Here is a 25,411-nt window from a genome sequence, read left to right on the forward strand (position 1 = left end):
ATAAAGGATCAAAAATAACTCATGCAATATGCTCTGAAGTTTAAACCTTGGCTCTGCAGGCACACAGGTTGGCACCGTCCTGAAGTCCCTCATCAAGAGACAGACAAATTTACCACTTATCTTTTTCAGCGTGAGGGAATGCTTGTTCAGAATAACTCCAGCGATATCAATTCAAAAGACAAGCCATTTAGGGCTGCGAAGGTCAAATTCTGTTTGTCAGTCACCCAAAAAAGAAAATAAAAGCTAGAGCAAACCGCGAAGTGAAGATGAAATCCATCCTTTGCAAGAATACCTCGATACGGCCTTCAGTCAGGTATCAGTTCAGGCTACTGCAAGCCAGGAATAGAAAAAGGGTCAAAAACGTGTGGACTAGCAAGGTGATATCCCACACATATACACATTCTTTCTTCTAGTTCAGAGAACACTATGAAATACAATCTTCATGCCACCGCAGCAAGTCACCCAAAAATTCAATAAAATTGCCTATTAAATATAAAGGGTAATTGCCCACCATTTATGCAATATAGTGTTACTTAGCCTTCTAAAAATCACTGGATTTTCATTTTAAAACTATTGCTCCAATACTTGAGAAGATATTTGGCCTTAATAATTCTCCCCTATCTTATTTCTCGACTCTAATCTGTCATAAATAATACCTTTTTAATTATTCTTTATATCACAGAGGGAGTCTTCCTGGCACACCATCCTAGAGCCTGGCAATCTGTAGCTGAACTTACAGAGTGAGAATTCATTCCCATCAAGCAGTTTCTGCACATATCTAAGCTTTTGGCATGAACTAGGTCCTAAAGCAATTAGTTCCACAGCTGAATTTTACACTGGATGAAAAAAAAAAAAAAATATTTCTTTTAAATTCTGATGTCCTTTAATTCTTCCTTGTGGGAAAAAGCAAACATTCCTAATCACGTCTTACATATAATTTTGGACACCTCTATCTGTGCTTGTGGCTTTCCACCGGTCAGAAAGAATCGTAGACAGTTTTGATCTTTCCTTGTACAGAAACCACTCCATGACTTTGATGCCTTTGCTGTTATTTCCTGTACCTTTCTAATGTCTACTTTTTTTTTTTTTGAGATGGTAGAAAGAGGACTGCACATACTAATCTACAGATGGGCACAACATGAACTTATCCTGGCTTTATGATTTGTACTTTATTTATTCCTTTCTTGACAATTCCTCCTGGTCGATTTGCTTTTTTTCCCCACTGCAGTAGTTCCGTGCTATTCAATTAAATCCCCAGAAAACTCTTCCAGCCTGGAACAGCTGGATTGGAATCCACTATTTCCCCATAAACATTACTTCCCATTTACTGACCAAATTTTGCCAGCCATTTTATCAGCAAATTAACCAGTATTGTGAAACCCTTCACTGCCAGCTTGCGTTTTTATTATCCTGAATATGCAGCACCATCAACAAACTGTCACCTCACTCTTTATTCCATCCCTTGCCCACCTCACACATGGGTGTGCAGAGCAGCACGGACTCCAGGGGGGATGCACAGGAGAACTCCCCTTCCGCCTGTAACTCATCTTTTATTCCTAGCCTTTGTTCTATCTCTTTCAGACAGTAATTAATCAATTCTAAGATCTCTTTTCATGTCACAACAGCTTTGTTTCACAGGGCTTCCACAGAGGGCCTTGTCAAAAGTGTTTTGGAAATGCAAACGTACCACCTCAACCCGATTTCACCTCTCCTCGTGCTCGTGGACTCCTTTGAGCTTATCATTTCCCAGGTTCTTCTTGGAGTCCTTTTTGGAAACCAGCAGCACACAGGGAACTGTCACTTCCCATCGACGCGGTCCTGCCGCAAGGATGCTCCTCTGGTACTTGGTTTAAGTGATATGTTACACACAAACGATAATAGCTTAGTGACTTCATAGGCCAGTTCCTCCTGAACAAACACCAGCTGGTGCTGAAGACCCGACACTTTTCATTTGTCTGAGCAGTTCTGGAACCTCTTCTGTCAATACCACAGCTTGGTAAAGCTCAGAAACCTCCATTTTTATTTTAAGAGATCTTTGTACAGGAAAGACTGAAGGCATGCAGACACAGTACTGCTGAGAAGCAACAGAAAACTGTTCAGCGCACAATGGCAAAACTGGGACAGATTTGTCATTTGAAACTACTTGGCTGAGCTGTATCCAAGACTCAGACTCTCCCAATACTCCCCAGAAAAAAACAACACTGTGTGCTCCCTGAATACAGCAGGGAGGATACATACAGGAGAGAAGAAAGTACACAGGCTACCCCATGTCACAGATGACATGTCACAAGGAACAATTTATCACTCTTTCGATTTTGAAATAATTAGCATTTAAATTCCACTAAATGATCACTTTTCAATTTTCTTCATTATAAGTCCCTCTGTTCCACAGATACAACATGCAGAAGTTTGCGTAAGTTCTATTTGTCTGCAGCAAATACACCAGGCCCTCATGCACCCACCTCCCTAAATATATTCCACCTTCCAGTTCCACGTATAAAAGCAGAGACTGAGGAACGTGTGTGACCAGGGAAGGGATGCAAACTCTAGGAGCAGAGGTGTGGACAATCTTACCCGAAAGGAGGAAGGCTCATGTATCGCGCCTTTGCATGGAGGGCTAACACACCCTCAGATGCTGCTCACCTCACACTGGGGATGGTACTGGGACGAGAAGTACAGACTCTGAGGAGCTCTGGGGACTCACTGCCTTTCAGCTTTCCCCCCAAATTAATTAGACTGAGAGAAGCTCACAGGGTCTGGGAAACAAAAGGCAGTGGGTAGGCAAGTGGGGAATGTGGGGACTGGGGACATGCGCAATAGCTCCCGGACAGTCCAAACCCCTGGAGTGGCACTTTGGTCCACAAACTGTTGGCACTGCCCTGGAGCAGCACACATACCTCAGGGATGCAGGAGCAGCCAACAAACAAGACTCAGATCCGACCCAGGACTACCGAAAGGAATACAGAGCAACAAGTTGTAAAACAGTGCTATTTTGCTCACCGGCTCTTTCTCCTCCTAGCCAAAGCTTGGCCCAAGGGCGGGACTTGTAGTGATAGGATGAGGGGCAATGGTTTAAACTAGAGCTGGGCAGGTTTAGATGAGACATTAGGAAGAAGTTCTTTACACTGAGGGTGGTGAGACACTGGCCCAGGTTGCCCAGAGAGGGGGTGGAGGCCCCAGCCCTGGAGACATTCAAGGCCAGGCTTGATGAGGCTCTGAGCAACCTGATCTAGTTAAAGATGTCCTGCTCACTGCAGGGGGGTTGGACTAGATGGCCTTTAGAGGTCCCTTCCAACCCAACACATTCTATGACTTAAGCTGCCAAAACTGCCTCTCCCCTCGCTGCCCTGCTTGCGGAAGGCCTGGTCTACAAATCCCGGGAGCTGCTGAGTCCTACCTACCAGCCAGGTTTCCCCATCCGCTGGCAGGAACAGTGCTTTGCCTGCATGAAAGCTTGGCACTCAAAGCTACTTCTTAAACCCAGCTCCCCCAGGGTAACAAATCCATCTGCTGGGCACACGGCGCCAAACAGCCCTGGCCAACTCTTCACAAGTTCGTGCGGGTGGTGAGGTTAAGCAAAGCTGGACCCTAAGACATGCTTTCTGCAAGGACACAAGCTAAGCCCCACTGGCCTACGGCTGCTCACTCTCACAGGTGATCCGCAGGGACTGGGAGGCCACCACGCACGCGCTGGCTACAACGGCTGCAGCTGCTCATCCCCTCCACAGAGCCCGATCCTACCCTACTGCCTCCCGCACCCCTTCCCGTGCTCCGAAGGCGCTGATTAACAGTTAATATTTAAGTGCAACAGTGATTAAACTCGTAGCTGGACTGAAAGTAAAAAGGGCTCAACTAAAGTGGACTCTCAAGAGAAAAATAACAGTTCAGCTTGCTTTACAGCACTTCCTACAGTGTCAGCCTTCTGCACACGGCTGCAAAGAGACGTGTTCTTCATCAACTGGAAGACGATTGCTAAGCCCATTAATAAAATTAAGGCAGCCAAGAAAGATAAGAGAATACCCCCAGCCTTAACCGCCACCGATGTCTGTACTACACGATGGTTAAGAAGCATTTAGCAAAGTGTTAGTAAGAAACAAAAATCCACAATCATCATCTCCCTTGGGAGATATTACCTGGCATCACTTCTTATTGCATGTCTACTCCTGAAGAAAAGAGGTCATGACATGCCTTCAAACTGAACTGGTGCTGACAGATAAGCAGTTTTGAATCATTGGTTAAGTCATTGTGCAAGTTTGCACCAAAAACTAGGAAAGGCATCACAGGTATGAGACGACAGCAGTTGCTCACTAGCCGTGTTCCTGCAAGACTGAACTCTGAAGAAGTTAAGAGACAAGTCAACTAGAAAGAACCCCTCCTATTTCCCTCCCGGCAGGGACCTCACCTTAAAACTTAAATTTTTTTAGAAGGAAGAAAAAAAAAAAAGTCAGGGAGATAAGGAAATCAGGAAAACGCCCTAGAAATGTTTAGTTTGCTGTGCACAGGAGCGTTTGACAGTCACTGCAAAGAGCTACAGGCGAGTAAGGGTGAAGTTTCACGCAGCGCACACAACCACGGAAGCGTTGAGGCTGGTACGACAAGATGGGCAGACACACCAGAAGGAATGGACTAAGGAGAGTTCCCAAGAAAAGCAGACTGGTCCTACTAGCTACATTGTGCGGCACCAGAGACCCGATCCAGGAGAAAGGGGAAGGAATGGCCACAGATCACTTTTGGGACCAGGCGGGATGCAGACACGGCTGAGGAGGGAGCTGGCTGATGTCACTGCAAAGTCACTGTCAGCTTCAAAGGTCGTGATGACAAAGGGAGGCTCCTGATGACAGGCAAACACCACCCATCACACAAGAAGGATCCAGGGCCTGTCAGTCCCACCTTAGTCCCTGGAAAGGTGATGTACTAAACCTTCCCAAAAGCTATTTCCAGCTGCATGCAGGAGGTGGCGGTGACTGGGACCAGCCAGCATGGATTTACCAGTGGCAAATCTTGCCTAACTTGATTGCCCTCCATGGTGACAAGCTGGCTGGGTGGATGACGGGAGAGCAAGCGCGGTACACCTTTGACTGACAGTGTTCATAACAGCCAGATAGGCAAGAGCTGGACTACAGAAGCAGAAGTTAAAGCGATGGAAAATTGTCAGAATATCAGGCTCAAAAGGTGATCAGCCGTACAAAGTCCAGCTGGCAGCTGTTTACCAGTGGCATCCCTCAGGGTATCAACCTGGGGGCCAATACAATTCAATGTCTTTATTAACAAACTTGATTAACACCAATTATGGGACAGAGGGCACTCTTGACAAGTTTGTAGATGATATCAAACTGGTTGGTGTGGCTGGGGCAGGAGATCCTTCTTGGAGGGACCTACACAGGCGGGTGACGTGGCCTGGTGGAGAGCTTGTGAAGGTCAACCGAGGCAAATGCAAAGTCCTGCCCCTGGGACAGAGTTACTCCTTGCAACAACACAGACCGGGGCAACTGGCTGGAAAGCAACTCTGCAGAAAAAGGCCTGCCAAGTTCTCAGGGAGGCAGAGCGGACAGGCAAGAGGCAGTCAAGATAACTGCTTTTACGGGCTATCAATATAACAGTCTGGAAGAGACTCTGATACACAACATTGACTTTCTGCGTCTCAAAAGTCTTTGAAACAGTAATTTTGAACACAACTTCTACCTCTCGAAGCTGTGCACAGCACACAGAATCCCCTAAAAGCCAACCAGACTGATGGGAATACCAGCACGTAGTGAGCTGAGCTGGCTGGAGCCCGGTGTAGTTCAGTCGGCTTCCTAAGAACACAGTGAAGCAGCACCAAGCAAGACAAGCACTGAAAGCCGGCATCAAGTGATGAAACCAGCTTTGAATGCTTAACCTACACACTACCTCTTTCGGAAGCAAGCCAGCAGCACTTTCTAACCTTCTCTAGGGACAGCTATGTCAGCTCCGTACTCTTAATTCTGCTTAAAATACTTGCTGTAGACTGCTTAAAAACCATCCAAAAAGGAAGATGTTGTGGTAATAGGCTGGAACATAGCATTTTGCATGTGCCATCAGCTTGCTTTGAAAGCATCTTTGCCAGTGTAATCATTTCTGCTAACTGAAGTTGTTACATTAATGCAACGTGTAGATCATACCAAGAGTAACAACATCACTCGAGATGTTCATTAAAAGACTCAAGCAAGGGCACGCGGTTTGCTAACACAGGAACTTCTGTTGGCATGATCACGCCACTTAAAAAAATTAAATCAGACACTTGGCAAATCTGTAGCGTTTGTACGATTGTCCCAGGTGCAGTTAAACTCCCACCGGGCGCAGGATACGCACCTCTTCCCAGAGAGGTGTCGGCTGTGCTAACGCGACCAGTTAGCTCAGATTTGGTTGTTACCCACAAAAACACCAAACCTGCCTACGCTGGAGAGCATGCCATCCTGCTTACAGAAACCAGCGAGCAAATGGGGTAGAAAAATGGCTTGTTAGATAAAGATTTAGAACACTTCATCCTCCAAAACCGCAATGGTATTCAAGGCAAATATCCTGATGATTTCTGCTGGCAGAGGCAAGGTCTCTGTCAACGGTGTAACTCAGCGCAGGTCCCAGCTATACCAGCACAAGTAACGCAAGCCCCATTACTTACAGCCTGCCCCAACCACCTGCCAAGGGAGAAACACCAATTGACATCTCTCACACCAAACATCGCGCTGTCACTCGGGATCAATCATAATTAATAATCGTTTTGGGTAAGGCTGACAGTTCATATGAATTCAAATCCTGGAAGAGGAAGAGAAACCCTGCTTCACTTCGACTCAGAAGGCGACCATTGCCGCAGTACTTCGGGATGCACCAATTCAGGCACAAAACCAGTACGGGTAATTCGGCACAGCTCCATGTGCGGGCCCTACCAGCTTCAAGCTGGTTTACGTGCATTTGGGTTACAGTATTATATTTACACGTCCAAACTAAACAGACGTAAGCCAGGTTGGGGCAGCAGAGCCCCCACACAAAGCTCCATCAGTTCCCTAAATCACCGTTGGAATCGCCCCGTGCTAAACCAGCAGTTGCAGTTGTGTTTAGACGAGGCCTGGTACTATGAGTATGATTTCAGATGGGAAAAAAAAAAAAAGCATAAAGCTTTGTAACGAAATCGCATTAACTGTCTAAGACAGCGGGGAATGACAAATTATAAATAGGAGGTGGCTTCAGACAGATTCCAGAAATGGATGGTGAGCAATCGCTGTGGCAAATCAATGCTCCGGCTCAGAGTACCAGAGAGGGGCCAGGTTTAGTTTTACCCTGAAAAGGCAGTGACACATAAAAGGCTAATGGCAGGTGGTCATTCTGCATTCTGTACATTTCACAAAGATTTATGAGCAAGGCTGAATGCTGGAAAAGCAATGCTGAAACTGCTTGTGTCCCTCTGCAAGGTCAGCTTATTGTATGATGGAAACATTTCTAGTGACACTCTTACAAGTCAAGACTGTTCTATTTTTTTTTCAGCTACAGGAAACAAGCCACTAAGAAAAAAACAGCATTAAAAAATTTCACACCATTTACTCTCTTTAAAGAGTGAATTTTCTGTTATTTTCAGCTGTTTTCAGATAAGCAAAGACTATATTTAAGCTGAGAGCTTAAAGCTGGAGGGAGACTGATCTTTCAAAAATTGGTTCAACACAAAAATATTTAACAAGAGTGCACATAGATGTCTCTTCTAAAATACCAGTAATTTGTAAGTACTGCACGTTGTAATTATTACGAATGAATGCTGTCATGAGAAATTGCGTAGGTGCCTGAACCAAGAATTTTGATGTTCGTGATTGTCAACAGCTTGATGAGCAAAAAGAGGCCTGACTCGGGATTCAGCCGTCAGCAACGTGGAACATCATCCTCACTAGCCTGGGAACCTAGAAAAGCACATTTCTTCTGAAAACCATGTTTTAAGAATTAAGTATTTAAGAATGGTCCTGTTCCACCACAGCTAGAGATGAATCTCTGGAGTGCAGAGAGGAAATACAATTTGACACCTCTTAGTTGTGTAGGTTGGAGCTCCGGACGCAGTCGTGCTCCGAAGGGCTCCGGCAGCACAGGCACATCTCAGCCCCCTCCATTTTCAAGCAGTTGACAGCAGCCTGCAACGTTTCTCTGCACAGGCCTGTGTGGACTCTGCTCACCATGAAGCTGTTTGTAATTCCATTCATGCTGAAGCGAGCCCCGTAAAAAATAGGTGCCTAAATCCCCACCAAATTCCCTCAAAATTCTTATAAACTGACATTTTCCTGCCCAGGCGTATCGAACACCTCCTGCGGGCTGCACCTTTCAGCCCCGTGCAGATCAGTTTGCTGCAGCCCAATAAAGGAGATTGCAGGGACAGCTGTTGCACCTCCCTTCAGAAGGACAGCTGAAAATAAACTGCAGACTCAGATCCCAGGATTTATACTGGGTACCTTCATCGTGCTGGGGCCATACCATTATCAGCAGGTCAAACAGTTCACTCCTTTGGAGAGCCTGCAACTGCAGGGTGGGGGCTGCTACTCTTCTGCAGGGGTCTGGGTTTCTCTTCTGTTCATTTTTTTTTCCCAGCCCTGTGCACAAACACAGGTTTGTTGTTTTTTTTTTGTTTGGTTTGTTGTTTTTTTTTTTTTTTTTTTTTTACAAAGCAGAGCAAACATTTCAGAGTGTTTAATGCTCCCCCTGCCCTCATTTGTATTCAAAAGTTAGAAAGAAAAAAATCTCAATTTATACAACGACTTACATAATATTCAATATTCCCCCCTCCCAACCTTCTTAAAAAGATTGCTCTAATATGCACAGTCTGACAGGCCTTTTTGACTTATGGTATATAATAATCGTCAATTGAGAGCTAGCATACCAACTCAAAAGTCTTATATTTTAATATTAGCCAGTTATTATCTCAGTATATTACAACACCCAGCACTTAAGATGTCTCACAAGCCCCACAGTACCTAATCTGAATTCTAAATCTCTAAACCTGTTCGTAATAGAACCAGCACCCAGCCCCTAACACTCGCAGTTAAAACAAACAGGAGACATTATAAATTGCAAAAAAATACCAGGGTGAGGGAAGTTTAATCTAGGTTACAGCTGAGAGAGTTCTGCACGTAAACGTTGCCTTTAAGGTTTCAGCAGGTTTCAGCCATGCCACCAGGAGCTGGGAGACACCGCTCTGGAACAGCCACCGCATTCATTGCTCATTCCTGCATTTTTTGCTGAGCTGGCTTCCAATCTTATCAAACATTGTTGATTCAGACAAATATGCAGCATTAAAGACTTGTCTCCATCTCTAATGCAGGCTGAAAAATTCTATTTGCAGAAGTCAGAAAGCTTTCAGCTGATATTAAGTATAACAAGCTTTCCCTAAAATACCTTCGCTTTCCAAAGGAGATTTCCATGTGGGGCCAGAGCCCTGGACTGCGTGGCAGCACTGCTGTAGATGAGAACTCCTCCACAGGCAGCACTAAGGGACCAGGGTCATTGCTTCTAGCTGCTGCCATAAAGGAAGTTGTAGCTGAAAATCCTATCGGTTCCCTTGCTCCCTGTTTATGGGGAGCGACAGAGCTTGACTCCTCTCCAGCCTAGACAGGATCAACAGAGGCTGAGGAAGGAAACAATGAAGATGCGCATTTCCCATCACAAATATCCATCTAGTTGCTAAACCAGCGTTAAGTTTCCTCCCAGCAACCAGTAGCTGAGCGATGCTGTGGTTGGCTTCAGCTTCCAGAAGCCTCACTAACTAGTTGAGAAACTGCCCCTAACCAAAACAAAGGAAGGCTTCCTCCAACTGCTGCAAGGAGCAGCAATTCTCCAAAGCACTCACTCATTTCAGTTCAAGGTTAGTTTGTTTAGTCTAAGAGTTAATTCTGCCCACTTAGGAGCTTGTTTTGAAATAGAGATGCAAGGGACAGACAATTGAACTAACCCACAGGGACAAAACAGCAAGCCAAAAAAGGGACTGAGTAAGCCAAAAGCAAGGAAATAAAAGCAGTAGGTTGGTAAAACAGCACTTCAGATTTTAATTAGCTTTGTCTAATAAATTCCTGGTGCACTGTAGGTAGCTTCCAAGCTTTCTCCCTTTATTCAGGGCACATACGATTGGATTCCCATTTATAAGTGAAACCCAAAATAAAGCATTTCACTTACCCTAGTGATAAACCCTATTTTTGACAGTGTCATATTTCAGTTTGATGAGCAGCGTTAAGTAGAGTACAAACAGCTTGCAACTTCTATTTTCACTGGCAGAAGCATACCTTTGGAAAGAAACTTTGCAGAGTGCGGTGGAAAAGGTATGACTCTCCCTAGATAACCTCGTCTTACTAGGACTGATGTATTTTTAGGCAATACAGACACACAATCTTAAAAAACACAGCCTGATGTATGACACTATCAGCATGATTAAAAGATCAGAAGCTAAACTAACTTAAGTACAGCTGTGATGCCCCAACCATATGTGTATGGAGTACCTGGATACTTCATTCAAGAGTTTCCACGCCCCTGCATGTCGTGTTCTACCTTCACATTTCAAGGCCAAAGCTAGCTTTCACTTTTTGGCAATTAAGAAACTTCTAGAAGCTGCTGCCGTATGAGCACTCTGCGCAGGTAATGACTGTTGGATCTATCTCAGTTATCACGGAATCATAAAATGGTTTGGGTTGGGAGGGACCTTAAGGATCATCTCGTTCCACCCCCTGCCCTGGGCAGGGACACCTCCCACCAGCCCAGGTTGCTCCAAGCCCTGTCCAACCTGGCCTTGAACCCCTCCAGGGATGGTGCAGCCACAGCTTCTCTGGGCAACCTGGGCCAGGGGCTCACCACCCTCACAGCAAAGAATTTCTTCCTCAGATCTCATCTAAATCTCCCCTCTTTCAGTGTAAAACCATTCCCCCTCATCCCATGGCTCCCCTCCCTGCTCCAGAGTCCCTCCCCAGCTTTCCTGGAGCCCCTTGAGGGACTGGCAGGGGCTGGAAGGTCTCCCCGGAGCCTTCTCTTCTCCAGGCTGAACCCCCCCAGCTCTCTCAGCCTGTCCCCACAGCAGAGGGCCTCCAGCCCTCCCAGCAGCTCCGGGGCCTCCTCCGGCCCCGCTCCAACAGCTCCATGTCCTTCTGCTGTTGGTGCCCCAGCGCTGGAGGCAGCACTGCAGGGGGGTCTCCCCCGAGCAGCGCAGAGGGGCAAAATCCCCCCATGTCACACTGCTATCCTGTAAAACCCAGGGTCCTTCAGCCACTGTTGCAGTTCCAACCCTTCGCTCCATGCTCCCTAGCAGTGGTGTCCTAGCTAGAAAAAACACCAATCCACATAGGAATCCTCTCTTCATTCCTCTCTGTCTCCCGGATTTCGATCCGGTGCTAGCGCCTTGATGGTTCTTCCAACAGTTCCCAGATGGCTGTGAGTAGGGAGAGTGGTCTGTAATGCGTTACCCCTGGCTGTGTTTTCCGACCGTCCAAAAATTCTGCTGCCTTCTGCTTTGCTAGGACTGCACACACCGTCTGGAAGCAAGTAAAGGGCCAAATTCTCTGAGCAGCAACCAAAAATTGGCCAGCCTTAGTTTGACATGGCTGCCACTTTGTAAAGCTCTGAAGAGCAACTGGACATGCCTGCGATTTTACAGCCCTGGCTCCACAGCAGGAACAACTTAAACTGGGACTGACAGAGAGGTTCCAGCCCCCGCTATACAACCCCGAATCACTGCCCAAAGTACTTGACTTTTCAGGAAGCAGCTTCTGAATTACCACCTGAAAATAAGTCAAAAGCAAGCGTCAAGCTACTGTAAGAGCATTGTGAATGACAAACTCAGGAATTATTTCATGAGCAACTCGCTTCCCCGAGGAACAGGCAAAAGGGAAACATCAGGTTTGATCAGAAAACCAAAAGGTAAATCACCAAAGGGCAGATAAAGGGTAAACAATCTTTTCTGTTGTCATCGTTTGTGAACCAGTCCTTAAAGACAAACAAGCATTGCCTATTACATTTGGAGATGCCTTCACAACTAGAAGCATCAGAATTTTTTTCCCTTAAGACTCAGTTTTCATAGAAGTTGACTCCTCGGTTCCATCTGTCACTCGGGAGTTTCATCTCCACTCCTCACCATCCTCAAACACTAAAGAAGTTCAACGGCAACCAACAGTTTGTTTCCCCTACTGGTAGTGGTTTTCGTGATGATTTCTAAATGTTCACTCGCATTCAGCTACTGTCTCCCTTTCCATTCTGCATTAGACATAAACCCATTGCCAAATATACACTATATTCAATGAATTAAGTTAATCACCTAAATCATGGGATTGATGTTCATCCAGATGCATTTTGCAGGCACTGAGGTAAAGACACGTATAACTGAAGCCACAACAGAGATAACAGACGCTGGCCTGTGGCGTAGGTTTATGCTGTACCTGGTGCCTCCAAAGAGGATGACGATGCAAGCTGGAGGCTCAGAAACACCACTTGCAATTTAAAAGGTTATTTTCAAAATACAGCTTCATAGCTATAAATAGCGAAGACAGCTTCTCACCCAGCAAGTACACAAAGGTTCTTAGTCACAGTGGCCCAGATACTAGAGAAAGTGTAATTTTACCTCTGTTGAATGCCACGCAACGTTTAGGGCCACTGTGCACTTCAAACAAACTAACCCAAATTGTAAGATTGGGCTTAGGTTTTGTAGAAGCAGATGCCGACTCTGACAAACTAAGTCGATTGACTTGCTTAACCCTTCCATTACCTAAAAAGACATTCGCTTGTACAGAGCAAGTCTCACTTCATATGAAGTTAACCAAAGAAAAAAATTTTTACCCAATCTTTCCATCAACAAAGCAAACTCTTCTCAGTGTGTAGGATTTCCTTCCTCACTGCATGGACGTTTGGTTTTAAAAGTATTAAACAAGAGCAGACGGTCGCTACCATCTGCCCTATACCTCATAATGTTATGTTTCTAATACTAAGAGAAGTTATTAAAAAAACCCCTCACGTGTACTACATGCACGCTGGAGACCCTCAGCCTAACTGGATCTCAGCTGACACTGTATCACAGACAGTATCATTCCCCCAGTGATGTGAAAACAAACGTATTTTTGACACTTGCAGTGGTAAGGAATTCATAAAAGCCTCTTCAACCACGATAATAAACATTTTCATCTGATACAGAGTTACAGACTCAAGATACACACACACAGCAAAACCTCTAACAAATCAGTGTTTGTTCCATTTGGGTGTGCAGCAACATCTCAGCACTCTCCGATGTTGTCTGAGATATGCAGACGAGAAAATGTTAATACATCAACGGGACACGGGAACAAAATTTCTACTAAATTCAAAGTAAGGTCAACCTCCCTTCCTGTAAAGTTTCTGAAGAAATGCTTCACGTAAGAGACTTGCTTGTTCAGCTAGCATCTGCTTGACTACTCACTCATCGAAAAGCTCTTCCAAGCATCGAGCCCTAGGTGTTACTGTTCAATGTTACCCGACACTTAGCTCCTAAGACACAATTCTTTACGTATACAGAATTATATTTGCAGCCTGCCTGTCAATATATGGCTGGTCATACATTCAAGAAGTTTGACCTTGTAGAGATCATCGCCCATTGTCTGATGAGTCTAATGCACTTCACCATACACTTTTGGCCAAGCGTCACATTACGTCCATCAGCAGGATACCCGGACACTTCTGAAGAGATCATAATCCTGGCTGGAAAGCCCTCATGAAGTCACCCCAATTCTGCCTTACTTCTGTCCACCTTCGATTCAGCCTTCTTGCTTGTCAAAACGCTTTCAATAACCAGCTCTTCACTAACTGGTTCTTACTAGTGTCTATATGATTACTTGCTTATCTTACAACTACTATATATGTGCTGTATCGGCGATTACTTTAGCAGCGTAGCTGACTTGCTATTGCTATACCAAAAAAAAAACCCAAAAAAGCCGAGCCATTACGAAGTTCACTGCTTTGCCAGCTGAAGTCTTATTCAACCTGACGGTCCGTAAGCTCCTCTGCTCTTTGCTTCATAACTTATTTCTGGAACTCCAGAACAAAATGAATAAATATCCCTGCTCCTCGTTCACTGACAGCCACAAGCAAGCGAGTTTGTGAACCGAGCTTTTAAATGCCCCAAATGCTTCAGTCCAATAATACCAGCCCAGCAAAGAAGAAAGCCTAATCAACTCAATTACTGTCCTGCTATTTGTGCTATTAAAGCATTATTCTTTACAAACACATTATTTCCAGATGTTATTCCTGGACTGTGCTTCTTTTCCCGGTCCCGTCGTTACACTACATGCTTAATCTACGAGATCTTGAGCTAAGAAAATTTTCTTCCCGAGCCTGGCCCGGGTTCAAATCAGATTCATTTCACTGACCAGATGCGGCAATCTGGGACGCTGATTTCACAGGCCCTGATAAATTCTGAATCAGTCTTAGATGGCAACAGGTTTCCCAACATTAAAGGGTAGCAATTTCACATGCTCCCTTACATTCCTGTTCATTTACACAACGACAGCAAAAGCTACAGATGAAACACAGCACATGTTTCCAGACAGGCGAGGCTTTACCGCTCTGAGGCTACTCCCGCGACCACTTCTGTATGATCTTCAGTACGTTTGGATGAATATTAATAGAATCTACATCGCTTATCTGAGACGTGGGCACTCTCTGGTCCCTGCAAAGGCTGCCAAAGAGCAGTTTGGGGAGTTTCAAGGCAACTCTGATATAACACAAGCACAGAAGGCAATGAGACACTTCTGACCTTGCAAAAACCACCACTCCACCCCCGGGAAATTTTCCTCATAGTGCTGCTATTTCAGCAGACCCCAAGCACAAAGTCAGAAGCTTTCCAAAAATTAATAAATCGGCCACCTAGCCAGGCTGGCAGCTCTGCCAGCCCCACGCTTTATGTTGCTAATTAAGCTACTTAATATCCCTGGGAGAACTCGGTCCATGAAGCCGCTGGAGGGGAATCTGCTGCCGCGCTGCCCCCGGCCGCGGTCCCTGCTCCAGAGCCGGCCGAACGCGCAGGATGAGGCCGGGATCGGAGCTTCCCTGCCCCCGCCGTGTTTATAAACACCCGCTCCCGCAGGTACGGCTCTGCCCTCTCCCTCCGCCAGCACCGGGGCAGCGGCCCAAACCCTCGTCCCCCCCGGCCCCGGGGCCGAGGGCGGCGCGACCCAGGGCCGCGGCCCCGCTCCCGGGTGCGGAGGGGAAGGGAATGGGCGGCCGGGCCGCCGCGGGCCCGGATGCCGGTACCTGGTGCAGGGCTGTCAGCCCGTCCACGTTGGTGGTGTCGATGCGGGCGCCGCGGCCCAGCAGCCGCTTCACCTCCTCGGTGTCGCCGCTGGAGCAGGCGGCCAGGAAGACGGCCCCCTCCTCGAAGCGGACGCGGGACCCCCCGCCGCCTCGGTGCCGGCCCCGGCCGCCCCCCGCCGCCACCGGCTCCTGCTCGGTCAGGGAGCCCTTCCAGCGCCGCAGCTGCTCGGCCCGCCGCAGCCGCGCCGACTCGGCCCGCTTCCCGCCCAGGTGCTCCGGCTCCGACATCGCCGCCGCCCGCACTGAGGCGCAGGGAGCGCGCGGCGCCTCAGCCGGGAGCGGGGCGCAGCGCCCCCGCCGCCATCTTCGCTACGCCCCCGCCGCCGCGCCCGCACCGCCCCGCGCCCCGCGGCACCCCGGGACATGTAGTTCCCGCCGGGCGGACGCCGCACCTGCCCGCCGGGGAGGACGCCGCTCCCGGCGGCCCCCGCGCCCCGCCGCACCTGGGCGCCAACACGGACTACAACTCCCAGCGGCCCCCGCGCCGCCGCCATGGCCCCGGCCCGCCGCGGTCACTGCCGGCCCATGGGGGCGGCTGTGTGGGGTGGGTGCGTAGAATCATAGTATCATAGAATGCGTTGGGTTGGAAGGGACCTCTAAAGGCCATCTAGTCCAACCCCCCTGCAGTAGCAGGGACATCTTCAACTAGATCAGGTTGCTCAGAGCCTCATCCAGCCTGGCCTTGAATGTCTCCAGGGCTGGGGCCTCCACCCCCTCTCTGGGCAACCTGGGCCAGTGTCTCACCACCCTCAGTGTAAAGAACTTCTTCCTAATGTCTCATCTAAACCTGCCCAGCTCTAGTTTAAACCATTGCCCCTTGTCCTATCGCTACATGGCCTTGCAAACAGCCCCTCCCCGGCTTTCTTGTAGGCCCCCCTCAGGGACTGGAAGGGGCTGGAAGGTCTCCCCGGAGCCTTCTCTTCTCCAGGCTGAATCCCCCCAGCTCTCTCAGCCTGTCCTCATGGCAGAGGGGCTCCAGCCCTCGGATCATCCTCGTGGCCTCCTCTGGCCCTGCTCCAACAGCTCCATGTCCTTGTGCTGAGGGCTCCAGAGCTGGACACAGCACTCCAGGTGGGGTCTCACCAGAGCAGAGCAGAGGGGCAGAATGACCCTTTTCATCCACCAGAACTCCCAGGTCCTTTCCCGCAGGGCTGCTCTCCATCACATCATCCCCCAGCCTGTATTGATAACAAGGATTGTCCCAACCCAAGTGTAGGCCATTGTCCCAACCCAAGTGTAGGCCGGGGGTGGCCTGCAGGGACGGTGGAGGGTGAGGAGAAATGACTGGTGTGGAGGAGGGCCCCGTCTGTCAGGGACAGCGGGCCAAACCTGAGGCGGCTGGGGAAGGCTGAGCTTCCAGAGAGGCCTTTTCTAAGTTTTTCCCATAGTTAAACCCAGAGCCCAGCTGTTGTAGAAAAATTAACTAGAAAAATGAAATGTAACATGTAATCGAAACAACCTAAGGAACCTGCCGCTGCTGCTAAAAGACCTCTATATGGCCCCAACCCTATTTGATCATTTGTAGAGAAATAGTAACTAGACATGATTTATCTAAGATTAAATTAAGGCACTAACTACTAGACAATATAGCTTTGTTAATAAGGAGGATATTCCTGTCAAGAGGGTGATGAACTGTAGGCCTGGCCAGCAAACCGAGAAAAGCACCTGAAAGTGCCGAGGGTAGAGGAGAAGGAGGTAAAAGGGAATTTCGGCAGAGGGAGATCGTGACCACCGACTCATTGACTACCCACCCAAGTGATACCACCTACCCAACGGAGAGCAATGGAGGAAGAAAACAGAGTCTGCACGCTAATTTACATAGGAAGCGAAGAAATCATGACCAGTCATTAAAGAGAATAACAATGAATATGAATTAGAATATGTAATAATCATTGTACTAAAAGGGAAATTTTTGAAACTAAGGTGTGCTCCCATTTTGGGACGAGCACCCCATTCCTGCGCATTAATGGAGTGAACTTGGAAATACCTCTGCTCTGTGTGCTGTTGGCTTGCACAGCGGGTGAAGAACCCAGATTTGGGACAACACGGCCGTCCCCAGGCGAGTGGCGTTCGGGTGGCACCAGCCCGGGGAGCTGCGAGGCGAGGAGCCGGGGAACGGAGGAGCGGAGGAACGGAGGAACAGAGGAATGGAGGAACGGAGGTCTACCAAGGAGCAGTGATACCATGGTTGCAGCCACCAGGCCCAGTGGGTCTCCATGTCCCTATGTACCGTCCCGTGACAGAGCGCGATGTCTGTAGGCCCACAGGCTGCTCCCTTCCAGCTCTACCTGCTGTAGCCAAACCAAACGGAGAGCATTTTGGGCTGAGATGTTTGGGTTGGTTTCGTTGTGCCTTCTCTGAGCCCCCTCTCGTGGCTGGAGTGTCCCGCTCGCAGCACCCTGCGGTGCCTGCCTGGCTCTGCCTGGGGAAGGTGCCGAGGATCCGTCTCTCCTGGCAGAGCATGGCTTTCACCCAGAGTGGAGGGGCTGCTCCTCTTCTTCAGGTTCTTTCGCGGTATCAAGCCGCCAAACAGGATTTGCCTCAAATTGTTCGTTAGAGGAATCGCAGAACGAGCATGCTGCTAAATGATCGGTGACAAATCCCCCAGACCAGATGGCATTTGCTCATTAGTCTTAAAAAAAACCCCAGCAGTTTTCAACAGAGTTCCAAGGAAAACCCCGGGAACTGCAGCGCAGTGTACCGATATCCGCAGCATGCAAATTATTAGGAACCACTCTAATGAACAGAGTTAGGGGCCACATTAAGGGCTATTAAATATTCATGGAAATGCCAGATCACAGTTCATTAGCGGTCTAAAGTCACAAAACTGACGTGAGGAATTGCAAGTATAGAAATGGTTCAGAGAAGAGCTATAAGGGAAAGGACTTCACGCAATGTGCGGTGTAGTGTGGACTCCTGACAGCAGGGCAGTAAGGACACGAGCTGTTGAAATGGGCTTAAAAGCAAATGGACAAACTAATGGCAGTAAATCAATCAAGGGCCATGAACACAAAGTCGCCGTCCTCCGTCAGAAAGGCTTTTGGCTGCGAGTTGCTGGAGGCCGGGATGACAGAATCATAGAATCAGAGAATGTGTTGGGTTGGAAGGGACCACACGCTCCCGGCGCCTGCAGGAGACGGGGTGCAGGCTGGGTCACGTTCAGCGTGACCAGCTATCGCCCTCCCGTGCTTTATATCACATTCTTCCCAGGCGGATCGGTTATTCATGATGACGAGCGTGCTGAGTCCATGCGGGACCAGGCCTGGAGCTCCTTAACTTTGCATCTACTGCTTGAAGAATTTAATGACGCCTGGCTGCGTGCCAGGCTGACGTGAGCCTTAGCTCCTGCACAGAGCGATGGGCGCAGCCGTGCTAGCGCTTCAGCTTACAGTTTTGTTGAGGACCTTCCCCATCTGCGACGGGGTGGGAGGCCATCCCGTTGCCGCCTGCCGCTGGCAGGACCACTCCATGCTCCTATGGAAACTGCCTGATTGAGGCTATCAGCCATTTAGGTTTTTAAAACATACCTTTTATTTTCCTTACAATAATTTTACTGAGGCATATTTGGAGAGTTTTCTGCATTTGTCTAGGGTTCCTGCACATCTGACTAAGCTTCTGGATTCCGAGAAGTCCTGCACAACCGCATCTCATGAGAACTGGCTGTAAATCACACAAGCAGTGATCCCAAAACTCCTGGCATAGGTACCGTTCCTTCTGGGATGCAGAGCTGCTCTGCACGTGCAGAGGTTCCCATGCGTCCCCAGCCTGCGGCATTCCCTCTGCACGCCGGTGGGTCAGTGCTGTCCCTTCCTAGAAACATCGGCTGGCGTGTGCTTTCTGCAAGCTGCCTCCACTCTGGAGCGACCACAGGCAGAAGGGTGGCAGCCCTATTCCAGATCTGACTTCTCTTGAACATGGAATATATCCCCAGACAAAAAAACGCTTGGCTGGAAGAGGAGACTGTTGTCTGTGACTACGAGCCTCTTGCCATCCTTCCATCATCTCAGGCGCCCCGGATCCCTGACACGTGTGACTACAGCCCCACCTCTGCTTCCCTATGATCTAGTCCTTCGATTCAGCCCAGCTCTGGCCTTCCTCCTATTTCAGCAGTGAGTTTCTGAACAAAAATTCATTATTCCAGGTCTGCACCTGGGATGATCAACATGAGAAGCATGGCTCAGCAATGCATCTCCCAGATCCTGAGCAAAAACCATGTCTGTGCTCCGAGGGGCTGATATAGTCAAGTACCAGCTTCCTTCTTTTCAGTGTCTCTCTGATTTTCCTTTAACTGCTCTATTACAAATAACTGCTTTATTTATAAAATAAAATAACTTTCTGGAATGGTCTAGATTTGTTCTTGCTCACCTCTGCCAGCAGCCTGTTTGTCTGGAATTTAAAAAAAAATAATTCCTTGGTCCCTTTATGTTCACTGAAAAATAATTTCACACCACCAGCCGTGAGAGTCGCGGTCAATCCATGCAGGAATTGGAGAGCTTGTGAACTCCGCTCTCTTTGAACTTTTTCGTTGCCCTGACATTATCCTGTGAATACTACTGCTTTGGTTTGAAGCTCTTAACAGCGGTTTTGATGCCTTGATTGCTTTTGGTCGCTCCTTTAGGCACCTCTGCTCCCATTCCCCTGGCCCAGGACGCTGACTTGGTCCCCTGGTGTGACTGTTCCCAAATGCGCAGCCGTGCGAGGCCCTGGCACGTTTGAATGGCGCCCTTGTGTGCAGATCACGTTGTGTGAAGCCGAGCTTGAGTCTTTTTTTTGAAAATCAAACCGGAGGGGGTAAAATTCCCGGTCAGAGATTGCAGACTGGGCTGGCTTGGCAGTCTCAGCCTTTCCCACTCCACGTCCCACTACAACACTAGATGGCGTGGGGACCCACGGCACCGCCCGGCTCCGGCACAGCGGGGCTGCGGGCAGAGCAGGACCTGGAGTGACAGCTTCTGGTCTCCTGCGTCCCCTGGGTCTGCTGGGGACCCGCTGGGTCGGTGGGGAGGCTGCAGCAAGCAAAAGGGAAAGGAGAGCCAAAGCCGGCCCTGTGGTGTGCAGTCTGAAAGACACGTCTGGTGGGTTGGGAAGACATTGGGAGGTGAGATGTGACCAACTCCGGACTCTCTGCCCCCCCAGAAAGGCTAGGAGTGTCCCTCTGTCAGACAGCAAGGTATCCCGCCGTCCGTGCTGGGGAGGGGACAGGCCTGGACCACTCTCACTCTGCAGATAGGCTTCTGGACTTCACCAGCCTGGTCTCCTCCTCCAGCCCCCTCTGGGGCAAACAGCCTCAAAGGAAAGACCAGAGCCGGGGTTTGCAGCAGTGGACCCTGAATTTTGGGATGCGGGGGCCCTTTCTGAAGCTGACAGCCAGCTTTTAATACATCCACTGCACCTCCTCTGGAGGAAAGAAATAGGGGTACATGAACCTTGGAAACCTGGTGGCCCCTGCTGTCACTGGTGGGAAGCAACTGGAGGGGACAGGTCTGTCCAAGTCTGCTGGAGGCTGGCATCTGCAGCACCATCTCAAGCACCGTGTGTTAGGCACATCCTCTGAGTCACCTGGCAGAGGTTTCCCAACCTCCAGGGGAAAGGATGCTCATCCCCATGTGCTGTGGCGACATCAGCTCTGGGGTACGTCTCTCACTCTCTGCAAGGCCTCGGGGAACCCTGTGGAAGGTCTGTGGCCATCACGACCAGGTGCAGTGAGTGATGGCAAGGTGCTCGTGTCACCGTCCTCAGAGTGTGCCAATGTGCACTGTGGCAACTGGTAATGCCCCACTCAGTAATATGGCCGCTTAACTAAGACCCACACACTCCCTTCAGTGGGGCCCTGAACACACAGTTAATACGTTCCTAATGCTACCTGTTCCTAATGTCCCCAGCTGATCATAGAATCATAGAATCATAGGGTGGGAAGGGACCTCTGGAGATCATCTAGTCCAACCCCTCTGCCAGAGCAGGGTCACCCACAGCAGGTGGCACAGGAACGCGTCCAGGCGGGTTTGGGATGTCTCCAGAGACGGAGACTCCCCCACCTCTCTGGGCAGCCTGTGCCAGGGCTCTGCCACCCTCACAGCAAAGACGTTCCTCCTCATGTTTAGGTGGAACTTCCTATGGTCAAGTTTGTGCCCATTACCTCTTGTCCTGTCCCCGGGCACCACTGAGAAGAGCCTGGCCCCATCCTCCTGACACCCCCCCTTTCAGTATTTATCAGCGTTGATAAGATCCTCCCCTCAGTCATCTTTTTTTCCCGACTGAAGAGACCCAAATCCCTCAGCCTTTCTTCATCAGAGAGATGTACCAGTCCCCTCAGCATCTTGGTGGCCCTTTGCTGTCCCCTCTCTAGCAGTTCCCTGTCCCTCTTGAACTGAGGAGCCCAGAACTGGCCCCAGTGCTCCAGCTGTGGCCTCCCCAGGGCAGAGCCGAGGGGGAGGATGAAGCTCCCTCCACCTGCTGGCCACACTCTTCTTGATGGACCCCAGGATGCCATTGGCCTTTTGGCCACCAGGGCACATTGCTGGCTCATGGGCACCCTGTTGTCCACCAGGACTCCCAGGTCTCCCTCCACCGAGCTGCTCTCCAGCAGGTCTCCCCAAACCTGTCTTGGTGCAGGGGGTTATTCCTCCCCAGGTGCAGTACCCTACGCTTGCCCTTGTTGAATTTCATAAGGTTCCTCTTTGCCCAACTCTCCAGCCTGGCCAGGTCTCTCTGGATGGCGGCACAGCCTTCCGATGCGTCAGCCACCCCCCCCAGCTTTGTGTCATCAGTGAACTTGCTGAGAGTGCACTCCATCCCCTCATCCAGGTCATTGATGAATATATTGAACAGGACTGGACCCAGTACTGGCCCCTGGGGAACACCACTCCTCACTGACCTCCAACTAGACTCTGTGCCCCTAATCACTACGCTCTGAGCTCTGTCTTTCAACCAGTTACCTATCCACCTTACTGTCCATTCATCAAGCCCACTCTTCCTAAGCTTCCCTATGAGGATGCTGTGGGAGACTGTGTCGAACGCCTTGCTTAAGTCAAGGTAGACCACATCTACCGCCCTCCCCTCATCTATCCATCCAGTCACGCCATCATAGAAAGCTATCAGATTAGTCAGACATTATTTCCCCTTGGTGAATCCATGTTGAGTACTTCTGATAGCTTTCTTTTCCTCCATATGCCTTGAGATGACACCCAGAACGAGCTGTTCCATCATCTTTCCAGGGATGGAGGTGAGGTTGACCGGCCTGTAGTTCCCCGGCTCCTCCTTCTTGCCCTTTTTGAAGACTGGAGTGACATTGGCTTTCCTCCAGTCCTCAGGCACCTCGCCTGTTCTCCAGGACCTTTCAAAGATGATGGAACGCGGCCCAGCAATGACTTCCGCCAGCTCCCTCAGCACTCTCGGGTGCATCCCATCGGGGTCCATGGACTTGTGAATGTCTAATTGATCTAATTGATCCCTCACTCGATCCTCCTCAACCCAAGGGAAGTCTTCTTCTTTCCCCGTTACTTCCCCCAATGCCTAGGACTCCTGAGGGCTGGGCCGAGCAGTAAAGACCGAAGTAAAGAAAGATGATGAAGTGACCTTGCTGTGCTCTGAGCTGTTGGATGGGCCATGCCCAGCAAGACTGGGTCCTCCAGGTCACCTCTGCTCTGCCTGTCCGTGCTTGGTCAGGGGCTGGGTGGGCGATGCCCGCCTGGCACGGCAGCACGGCTCCTCTCCCACTTGCAAGAAAAAGGCATCCTGGTCCTCGGTGACAAAAGCCTTCCCTGCACACAGGACGCGAGCAGCACATTCTCCTAGTGATCCTCATCCCCTTCCTGTGTTCCAGGCCTTGGTTCAGGACCAGGAATTTTTTACCCAGAGTTCAGGGCAAAATTACTGTTGAATCTAATGCCAAAGTTTTCCAGGTCCAAAGGAAGCACCTCCCTGCTGCTGCCCTCCCAGCCCTCCTCCCTTCCTCCCAATTCCAGTAATGTGCTCCCAGCAGCCAGGGCAGCCTGGGCTCCTCAGCCGTCGTGCAGATGGGCTGCCTGCCCTCGGCCAGCGCTGGGGCTCCGGAGAGGAGAACAAGTGGGAAGGGTCCCATGAACCCCAGAGAGCAGCAGACAGCCTCGTCATGCCAGCGGCCTTTTTCCTTTAATGCTGACTTAGATTTTTTGAGTAGAAAAAGGCCAGCCCAGGCAAGAGAAATTAAATAGGAGCTTTTGCTCACTGCCTGGCTTGACAATCCTGTCCATGGCCACAGCAGTTAGGAAGAGCTGAGCAGCCTGGTCTAGTGGGAGGTGTCTCTGACCATGGCAGGGGCTTGGGACTAGATGATCTTTAAGGTCCCTTCCAACCCAAACCATTCTGTGACTCTATGATTCTGTGAACTTGGAGCACTGGAACATCCAGCTTCTCTCCATCCTCACCTACTACAGGGGCTGGAAGATCCTCATGGAGCACAGAGGCTCAGGGTGGGAAGCAGCTACAGACACCAGCAGAGCTGTTCCCTTTTCCTGGCTCCCCCTCCTGGAGCTCCCTGTGGAGCTGTTCCTGGAAGGGGCTGCCTTTTGCTGGCCTCCAAGTCCAGGTGATGGAGCACTGATGAACTGAATCTTCTTTCAATCTTCCAGGACACCAAAAATGCCTAAGAAAGGGAAAATCCTTTCTCTGCCTAGTGCCACCTGGTTCCCGTCCCTGTGTGGGGTTCGCTGGGGACTGGGGACGATGTCCCGCTCCCCTCCCTGCCCTCTTGTTGCAGCCAGCTTCCATGGTCCGAACGGGGGTGTTGGTGGGGGCCAGATCCAGGGGGACGATTGCCAGGGGGATGGAGAGTGGGAGTTTGTACCCCACCACGCTGAGAACCCGGCAGGGATGAACGCACAAGGGAACACCCAAAGGCAAACTGGGATTGCGGGGTCCTGACGGGGGGGCCTGAGCACACAGCGGCAACCCGTGTCTGACAGGCAGCTTGGTGCTGGGTCACGCTGCGGGGCTTGCACGTGGCCTGCCCTCAGCTTCTCACGGTGGAAACAGCGTTACCTGGAGCCATAGTGTGTTTTTCACAAGGTCCTGAGCCTTCCTGGGCTCCCGGGTTGCCGTGGCGTAGAAACACATGGGAAAAAATGGAAATAGCAGCTTTGTAGCCCAGCAGTCACACTTTCTGTAGGCTGCTCCCGGGATGTTTTGGCATGGAGGGCACTAACGCGTGGTGTGAGGTACGGCAGGGTCTGCGCGACATCAGGGAGGTGGAGGCAGCATCTGCTCCTGCAGGCACCGAGGTTGCCCACAGTGCACCGCTCCGAGCCCTCTCTTCGCAGCTCCGTGCCCTGCCATCCAGCTGTGCTGGAACTGTTTTCCCAATGCCCCTGTGGCAGCAGCCTTTCCCTTGCAGTTTCATGGTGTGCTTATCTCTTACCCCGCGTCCCCATGCCCCTGCACCCACTGTAGGGTTGTTGTTGTGGGTTCTGTTGCCATTCCGGGTGGGAGGCTCTTGCCAAAGGGACTCGCTGTTATTCCCCTGCTCTCTACGCCTTCTCTTGCAATTTTTATTTTAGAGGAAAACTTTGAGCATAACAAAATACTGACCAAAATATCTGATGGGTGTTATCGGTGGCACATACACTTGGCAACCCGCCTGCGGGTTTCAGGGAGCCGCCGCAGCTGGCCCCAAATGGTTCACACACACACCCCAACCCCCCCGGCCCCGTAGGAGTGAGATGTGATGGGGTGGGATCCCCAGGGAGTAGGATGCGGTGGGATGGGGTGGGATCCCCAGGGAGTGGGATGCTGTGGGATCCTCAGCAGTGGTGGGGCGCTGCTGGGGCCCGGGGGTGGGGGGCTCCCCGGTGGTGTGGGGTGGGTGGGGGTGGCAGTGGGACAGTGCCAGGCCCCAGGGCTCCCCAGTGGTGGAGTAGGTGAGGGGGGTGGTGGGGCAGTGCTGGGGGCTCCCCGCTGTCGGTAGGGCAGTGCCGGGTCCCGGGGCTCCGCAGTGGCAGTGGGGCAGTGGCAGTGGGGCAGTGCCAGGGCCCGCCGGTCCCCGGTGCCCTGGGGTGGCTGGGGGTGGCGGTGGGGCTGTGCCGGGGCTCCCCGGCGGCGGGCGGGCGGCGGGGCCTGCCCGGTGCCCTCCTCCGCC

At 50.3% G+C, this 25,411-nt stretch overlaps 1 protein-coding gene across 7 annotated transcripts in view; it reads right to left on the minus strand.

Annotated features, from left to right (window-relative positions):
• Positions 1-15,632, minus strand: part of PPP1R12B (protein phosphatase 1 regulatory subunit 12B) — a 135,265-nt gene extending 119,633 nt beyond the window's left edge. For 2 of the 7 annotated variants that reach the window (XM_074564394.1, XM_074564397.1), the window contains exon 1: positions 15,241-15,632. In XM_074564394.1, the coding sequence (XP_074420495.1) occupies positions 15,241-15,528 (288 nt within the window). In that variant the 5' untranslated portion in view covers positions 15,529-15,632. The remainder of the gene's footprint in view (positions 1-15,240) is intronic. The other 5 variants (XM_074564399.1, XM_074564396.1, XM_074564401.1 and 2 more) reach the window with 3 other exon arrangements.
• Positions 15,633-25,411: the final 9,779 nt, after the last annotated feature.

The sequence above is a fragment of the Larus michahellis genome, chromosome 21 (genome assembly GCF_964199755.1).
Source record: "Larus michahellis chromosome 21, bLarMic1.1, whole genome shotgun sequence".
NCBI classification, from domain to species: Eukaryota; Metazoa; Chordata; class Aves; order Charadriiformes; family Laridae; genus Larus; species Larus michahellis.